Genomic DNA, 8553 nt, shown 5'->3' on the forward strand with positions numbered 1-8553 from the left:
TCTCTCACCATTTGCCTATTTCATGGAAGAACGAAAATTAAAGCAACGTAATTAACCCACATAAAGAAACATTGCCTTTTAAAAAAAAACATTTAATTTTGTGAGCTCAGGTCTTGCAGAAACAGTTTGCAAATCTTAAACCTATAAAGAATATGGTACACACAGCACAGCAGGCCTGAACAAGCACGCAACGAGTGCAAAGGAGCCAAGGGACCAGGCTTGCACATCAGCAGCCTCAGGTGTACAGCCCGGTTGACTCAAGCCAGTCAGCCTCACTTCTCACTGCTGCTTTTCAGGAGCTCTCTGATATTGCTCAGACAACTCTTGCTTACAAGGTTTCATTTTCCCCAAAACATTTAAGCAATATTTAAAAACAAAACAAAAATGTCATCTCTGGTGTGTTCAAGGGCAGTAAGTGTGACAATAATTTGTCTTCAGATCAAAGACAGCTGATGATATATCCAACCATTCATTACCCATTGTAATGGGTGTAAAAGCTTCTGCCTAATTAGATCTATTTAGAAAGAATCATAAAGTGAAAATATTACATGCAGAGCGAATTAGAACAAATACAAACACACAATTTGCATGACATTCAGGGAGATTCTTTCTCAGCTGACTCAATGCCTAGAAATAACCCGATGTGCTCCTAGCTACAAAACTCCATGATACAGGGTTCATAGCCAGACTCTGAATCCGGATAGCTCTCTCAGATTTAAGGTCTAGGAACAGGAGGAGAGAAAGGCAAGCAGAGAAAATGGAAAGCTGTAGGCGATAGAGCACACATACATGTATACTCTCACCTTGGAACAGGGAAAGGAGCCCAGATTGGTATGATTAACAGCTGGTTTTTAGAGATGTAAACAATTAAATTCAATGCTTCATTAAAAGGTAGCAAATCATACTGGGTTTTTATTGCCACTATTCCTTTCCACACAACCAACCACAACTAAAAAGAGAGGTTCTCCAAAAGGAGAAGTAACACAAGACTCCGTCCCCATGAGGGAGTCAGGGTATATTTCTTCTTTTCTTCTTTTTTGTTTTTAACATCTTCTTTATTCTCTGAATGCAGCTCCAATCCTGCATTTGGCCCAGGGCAATAAACCACAGGAACATTCATGGATTCTATATAACCTATTTATGGTTACTTGTTTGCGTGTTTCTAAACTTGTTCCACCAACTTCAAGGAGTTCTTTCATAGAATAGTTGGACCAAAGTGAAGCCTGTCAGGGTACACATTGGAACAGCAACAAGGTTGATACAAAACCATTCTCCATGAATGTAACCGTGCACCACAGTGCCCAGGATGTCTCATAACACAGTAACACCTACACTTGATAGATTGTCTCGAGCTCACGATGGTCTTTTAAAACTCACCTCATGCACTTGAGTGTAAAAGGACTGCAATACTCGTACACGGCAGAGTTTTGTCACCAGAATATTTAGCTTGATGGCACAACGCAGTGCTTTGCTGGAGACGCACGGACTTGCTCTAGATGTGCAGTACCACGTGGAGATAAAAGATCAGATGACAGTGTATGTATCTCCTCAGGTTTAAAGAAAATACACCTCCAGACATCGGGATGATTGCAGGGCAAAAGAAGTGGAAGAAAAACCACCAAGTATTCCTCGGTAAAACAGCAACCCCTGCCTGCTGAGGCAGCAGCAGATAGCTAACCTCTAACCCCTTCTCCACTGCTCACTGTCACACCCAAGGGCAAAGATAAATTGCAGCAGCAAGGTGTGCCAAAGCTTATTTAAGAAGTTATTGCCCTCAGCTGTCATCCTCACCTTCCTGTCAGAGATTACAGTTCCTGCAGCAGTCAGCAAGAAAAACGTGTGCCTCCAGCTCAACTCTGTTAGTTGCCATGCTGTATATTATCTTAAACTAGTGATAAATGTTTTGTTTGTTGGTGGTTTTTTGTTTGTTTGTTTGTTTGTTTGTTTGTTTGTTTTCCCCTCAGGCAAACTTCTAGCTTTATTCCTCAGTACTCCAGTCTCTCCCTAGTTTTTCTTCCTTCCAGTTGACTGTCACGTTGCTGGTTGCTGACTTCAGTGACTGCCGTCCTCTCAAGACATCATGGCCAAATGAGCCAAGGAATATTTCAAGCCTCAGAACAGACTGCTGTGCATCCTTCCTGAGGTAAAAGGATAATCAACTACAGAAACAGGATCTCACAGAAACAAAACGGGAACGTGCAAAACTTGTACAACTGTAGAGGGTGCCACTCCTTCACTTAGCGCTGTGGCCAAAGACCGTGAGCAATAAGCCTTGATAAAGTTTCAGGTAGACAAGTAAAAGCTACTGCTCTTTCCATCTGACATCACCCTTCCACAGGCACAGGGCAGACATTTAACTCTGGCACCACGTTTTCTTTCTTAGCACATCCAGAACTGAAAGACCCTTTGTGTATATAGTCAGACCATGAAGAGACTAAATCGATCTGTAACACCACTAGCAAGGCCACACTCACCCTTTCACCATGCCTCTTCAGCTGATTATGAACACGCTACAGTCATTTTAGTTTGATTTTCTGCAAGGGATAATTCTGAAGAACTTCAAAAATCCGCAGTCAGTTCCTAGGCTTGCTGTTCTTGTGTAAGATTGCTTTTATTTTGTGAGAGAAAAAAAAAAAAAAAAAAAGGAAAGAAAAGGAAAGAAAAGGAAAGAAAAGGAAAGAAAAGGAAAGAAAAGGAAAGAAAAGGAAAGAAAAGGAAAGAAAAGGAAAGAAAAGGAAAGAAAAGGAAAGAAAAGGAAAGAAAAGGAAAGAAAAGGAAAGAAAAGCTACACACCAATGCCTGGTATCTGTGGCTTTCTGCCTAAAAATAATGACACTTCCTTCCTAGAGATACATTCAATGTATGCCAGCATCCCGGTTGCTTTTCTTAGGTAGATACCATCGTTCATTTCTGTATAACATACATTACTTTGTTGCCAGCTTGTTTCTATAACACAGCCTGAGCAAAGAGAGCTCATCTTTTTGTTAACAAGCCCTAATTTCACCATTCGTTGCAAGTTTGCTCACAAGAGCTGCCGAACTTCCAAGTTCCCTTTTATTAAAGCATCTTCGAAAGTTCTGTGGTTCCTGAACATCAGAGTCACTCTGCATTACCTGCTGCTCTGAAATAGCTTACTTAAGGCATGAGCCACAAGTGACATTCCTACACATGGTAAGATTTCAAATGGTGGGAAGTCAGTAATGAGCACACTCAAGGGGAAAAGAAAGAGACGTCATCCTCTTATGACAGAAAATAGCTGTTTTTGCAGCACTCTTCTCAGTGGTTTTCCAAAAAATCATCTACGAGGAAGTCTGCCTGCAGACAGGAAAAAGAGGTTCCTGCTGATCTTTCTCCTTGCACTCTGTCATTAAAGTTTGCTGGGTTTGTCTTCACAAAGGTACTGATTCCAAGAATCATTATATCATAGATTCACACTAAATAAAATGTGCGTGCCTGGGGGCGGGGGGAGAGTGTCTTACAGCTTCAAGTAAATGGCTACGACCTCAGGCAGAATGGGGAAAATGGGATCATGGATGGCACTCTCAACAGAGAGCCCGCTGACCTGATCCAGAACCAGGGGACCTCTTTAAACATTAGTGGATACATAGTGGTCAAGATTTCAACTAGAAAACCAAAAGACAACTACAGGCAAGCATCTTCTAGAGAAGCCCTACTCTCCTAAGACAGCAAGAGGAACTGCTTCTTAAAAGCACAACAATTTCCCTGGCTGTACATAGGAGAGGCTGGAGAGTAGCACCATGGAAAGGGGTCTGCGGATTCTGGTTGATGGCAAATTGAATATTAGTCAGCAGTGTGCCCTGACAGCCAAAAGGGCCATCCGTACCGTGAGGAGCATCAGGCACAGCATGGCTAGCTGGCCGAGGGAAGAGATTGTCCCGCTCTGCTCTGGTGCAGCCTCACCCCAAGTGCTGTGTGTACTTTGGGGCACCACAATATTAGAAGGAGATAAAACTATCAGAGGGTGTCCAGAGGAGGGACACAAAGATGGTGAAGGGTTTAGAGGACAAGATACATGAGGAGTGGCTGAGGCCCCTTGGTGTGCTCAGCCCCGAGCAGAGCAGGCTGAGGGGAGGCCTCATGGCGGCCTGCAGCTCCCTCACGAGGGGAGCGGAGGGGCAGGCGCTGAGCTCTGCTCTCTGGGGACAGCGACAGGACCCGAGGGAACGGCATGGAGCTGGGACAGGGGAGGGTCAGGCTGGGGGTTAGGGAAAGGTTCTGCACCCAGAGGGTGGTCGGGCACTGGGACAGGCTGCCCAGGGCAGTGGTCACAGCACTGAGCCTGACAGAATTCAAGGAGCATTTGGACAGTGCTCTCAGACACAGGGTCTGATTTTTGGGTGGTCCTGTGTGGAGCCAAGAGTTGGACTGGAAGATCCTTGTGCCCCATTCCAACTCAGGGTATTCTGTGGTTCTGTAACTTTAGAAGTTCTGACTGAGGTTTTCTCTGAACATCTACTTTAGACACACAATAAGAATAGGGAAATCTCCAAAGGAAGGGGAGGAGGACAGTACAGCCCAACTGTTCATAAATAAATAAATAAATAAATAAAGGTAAAAGCATGAACCAGGGAGCTAAGATCTTCAGTTAAAAAGCAGACAGTAACTAGAGCAATGCAAGAGCAAAAAAGTTATTAAAAATGTTGATGCTAGAAGTGGTACTTACTAAAACAACAGAAGAGCAAAACAAATATTGTATTAAAATGATAGTTTATACTTAGCTTTTTTTTTTTTTTTTTTAAAGGATGTTCACATTTTCAGGGTACATTGTAGTTGATGGCAGCTAATTTGGGATTCTTCTTATCAATGAACAAATGCTAAACTACCAGTAACATTCTGCGTGATTTTCCAGAAAGTATATACTGATGAAAACCTCTCTGCTTTTTGACAGCTTGCAGTCTGGTTGACAACAGTGACTTGTGCTAATAGACTTGAGTTTTTCTCATTACAGATAACAACATTAAAGGATGCTTTGACCAAAATTTTTGCCAAATAAGGGAATACATTACACAGATTACAGAGTTGTCCCCCTGGCTGATCTCAAAAAGTTGTTACTGGAAAGATATGGATAAAAAGACTATTTCGAATGGTCTCCTTTGGAACAATTATTGGTTGAGGACTATGCAATTAGTTTTTAATGGACATAAAAATTGTATAAAATATTTGCTTACTAAGCCTGGACATAAGAGCATTGCAGTAGTATTCAGCAGTAAGGCAGTTTAGTATTGCAAACCATTATTAATCACTTATAAAATGATCTTGGTCCTACAAGATGACCTGAACACCATAGAGATTTGCAAAGTTAGGCCACGCTCCCAGACAAGACACCTATTTCATAATGCAACTTAAGAAAACTAATAGCTGTCTCATAATAAGATCTCAGTGCAAAGCAGAACAAATGTGTGCAAATACATTAATAGGACTATTAGTAGAAACAGAAACATTTTTGCATTGATGAGGCCACCAGGAAGTATAACGTTATGCTTACCTTCAGGAGAGTAAGCATACAGTAATCCTGGAGCAATGCAAAGAAATTGCTCCTTTATGGCTGTGTACTAAAACACACAAACAGTGTATCTGTTATGCACAGAGAACACTTTTCAACTCTGCTAATAGAGATATAATAGAATCTCCTGATTGGGAAGTTGAAGTTAAAAAAAAAAATAAAAGAAAACAACAACAATGTGAGGTTCCTCAATATTTGGGTGACTTATCAGGGGATGAAATAGACTCAATGTCATATGAGCATTTCAAGACTAAAGTCTTAAAAAGTCTACTTTAACATATCTCATGAGCAAATCAAAGTTTCTTCTTGTGTAAGATGGGCATAAGCCTGGACTTAATGGTACTTTTCTCTTTGGAGTCTGTGAATCCTCCAGTTTCCTGAGGTCCACTCACAAAGATAGGAGAAAAATCAGTCTGGAATTTCTCCACACATACTCACCTTGATTACTTTTAAAATTACCTATTGACCTAGGGGCTTCCTCTGCTTACTCACAAAGCTCTTGACTCTCTCCTGCACTGTCCAACCTAACAGGTGTTTTTTTTTTTTGAGTGGAGAAGGGAGAAGAGCTTTCTTCTGAACCAACAGAGCCCAATCACCAGCTCAAGCCTGGACTGGGTAAGCAACACTGACAAGCTGTCTTCTTCAGGCCACACTTCTATACACCCTTAGAATCACAGAATCATTAAAGTTGGAAGAGACCTTCACGATCTGCTCCAACCACCCCCCTACCACCGATGTCACCCACTAAACCATGTCCCCAAGCACCAGGTCCAACCTTTCCTTGAACACCCCCAGGGACGGTGATGCCACCACTTCCCTGGGCAACTACATGACCCAATTTCACTGTCCAGGTCTGGAGCAGTGTACGTGAACTATCTGAGCAAGCCAGATCAGAGTCTTCATGCTATGCTATCTCCATCTCTAACATGCCTCAGCTCTGAGATCTCAGCCAGGCTTAGAGCTGGAAGAAAGTTCTCACCAAACTGCACAAGCAAAAAATTTGCTACTCCTTGAGGCTTGGCTGGCACTGGAGGCTTGCCAGTCTTACTGGGGCAATGCTCTGTGGTGCCTGAAGGAGCTGGTGCAAGGAAGAGACGTTTTCTCACACCTCCTGCTCCTTGGCCAGGGTGCTCCTGGAAACCAGGCTCTTGCTGGACGTAAGTGTACAGAAAGGCAGTTTAGCACCAGAAAGTTGTATTAACCTCTTATAAAGTGACCTTGATCCTGCAAGATGACGACCAAAGAAGCCTGTTAAGGTAGCCAGACAAGACAGCAATAACACGAGGCTCCCCTCGGAGCCCTCTCCCCGTCCCCACACACACCCCCCCCAGGCTCCGTCCCCCTCACCCGCGTCGTAGAAGGCGTCCAGCACCGCCGTCTCCCCGAAGTCCAGCTCCCCGAAGTTGACCGTGCCCAGCTGAGCCCCCTCAGCCTCGCAAGCCCTCAGCAGGCACTGCCGAGCCCCTGCCTCGGGGCTCCTCGCCCCGGCTCCCCCCTTGGGCGGCTCGTTCAGCACATACACAGCCCGCAGGCAGCGCGCCCGCGGGGCACCCTCCGCCGCCTCCACACCGCCCGCTGCCGCCTCGGGCGGGCAGGGAGCCGGCAGCTCCGGCTCCGTGCCGGGGTGCCCCGGCTCCGCCGCCGCGTTGCCGCCCGCGGGGCTCTCCATGGCCCCTCCGAGGGCTGAGGGGGGCCGGCGGCCGCCTGCAGGTGCTCAGGCGGGGCCGCGCCTCATGGCGAGCGGCTCCCCGCCCGCCCGGCCGCCCTCGGCTGAGGGACAAGCGGGCAGCGCCGGGACGAGGGGGGAGGCGACACCGTCGGGGCGGCCTCGCCTCGTTTATGGCTTCCCCTTCCCCGCCCCTGGCAGCACACGCCACCTCCCCGCCGGCAGGGGATTTAAGCCGTGTGGCCCCGCCGGGCTGCGCCCTTCCCACTGCCCTTCGCCGCCATTAGGAGCCCCCCCCCGCCTTCAGCCGTTAGACGGAGGTGAAGAAGTTGCCGATACCTCAGCCTTCTCCATGTCTGTTGTTACCAATTACTCAGATATAGAAACTCACTCCTAAAATAAGAAATTAGCCGCCCATAATCGCTTACACACTACTGTTTTCACCCCTCAGGCTATTTTCACACATGTTAAAGGCGCATGGTGGCCCTCGGGGACTCCTCCTGTCACCCCAGCGCAGCAGCTTGAAGGGAGCTGGGTCCTCTCTTGTGCTCCTCCTCCAGGCTCTGTGCAGAAAGGCTACTGCCTCTCGCACAAGGGCTGGGGATGGGAAAGAAGCACTCACACAGCCCTGAGAATTGGCAACACAGTTCTTTATTGCCAGGACATCCTGCAGGATGTCCGTGGTGTTCGGTGGCTCCAGGCTAATGCTGGGGATGGAGCCTGAGCGACGAGCAGGGAGCTCGCCGAGCACTGCTGCGACACTGCTGGTGTGCTCGGATGGCAGGGAGCAGAGGCAGGCCGGGGGAGTCCCGGGTCTGACCTGGCTGAGGTGGATCCAACCCCATCGGTTCCTCCACATCTTTTGGTGCATCCATCTCCATGGGCTCCATGGTGTTTGGCAGAAGGACAAGCCAGTCCTTGCGCGGGACTGCCCACATGGGATGCCTTCCATCTGGAATGTTCTCTGGCCAGGGTGCCGAACCAGGGGGTTGTCCAGTCCCACGCCGTGGTCCCATGCCACTCTCCAGTTGATTTTCATGCATGGGTTCAATGCTGCCGCTTGGGTTACGTCCATGGCTGGGTCCCACGCTGTGTTCTGGATGATAGGCACACCTCTCCTCCATGCAGCTGGCTGGCTGGCACTCCTGCCTTCGCTCCACGCCACCGCTGTACCATGGGGAAGACCCTGGCCCCCTGTCACTGTATGGCTGAGAGGCGGCCTGTTCCCTGCATTGTTGCAGTGCCACTGGTACCACCTGTGAGTGTCTGTGAGCTGTGCGCCAGAGGTCCCTTGGGCACTGGTGTCCTTTGTGCCATGTGCACTATCCCTCTGCCCTCAACACGTCTCCTTGTTGGGTGCACT

The 8553-nt window shown here is 47.3% G+C and overlaps 1 protein-coding gene across 3 annotated transcripts in view; it reads right to left on the reverse strand.

Annotated features, from left to right (window-relative positions):
• The window catches only part of MAP3K15 (mitogen-activated protein kinase kinase kinase 15), an 82737-nt gene extending 75406 nt beyond the window's left edge, over positions 1-7331 (reverse strand). For 2 of the 3 annotated variants that reach the window (XM_084506224.1, XM_084506223.1), the window contains exon 1: positions 6872-7331. In XM_084506224.1, coding sequence (XP_084362350.1) covers positions 6872-7193 — 322 coding nt within the window. In that variant the 5' untranslated portion in view covers positions 7194-7331. Of the gene's footprint in view, positions 1-1377; positions 1700-6871 lie in introns of those variants that run through there. The other variant, XM_084506225.1, reaches the window with a different exon arrangement.
• Between the last annotated feature and the right edge of the window lie 1222 nt (positions 7332-8553).

The sequence above is a fragment of the Aythya ferina genome, assembly GCF_964211825.1.
Source record: "Aythya ferina genome assembly, chromosome: 1".
Lineage (NCBI taxonomy): Eukaryota > Metazoa > Chordata > Aves > Anseriformes > Anatidae > Aythya > Aythya ferina.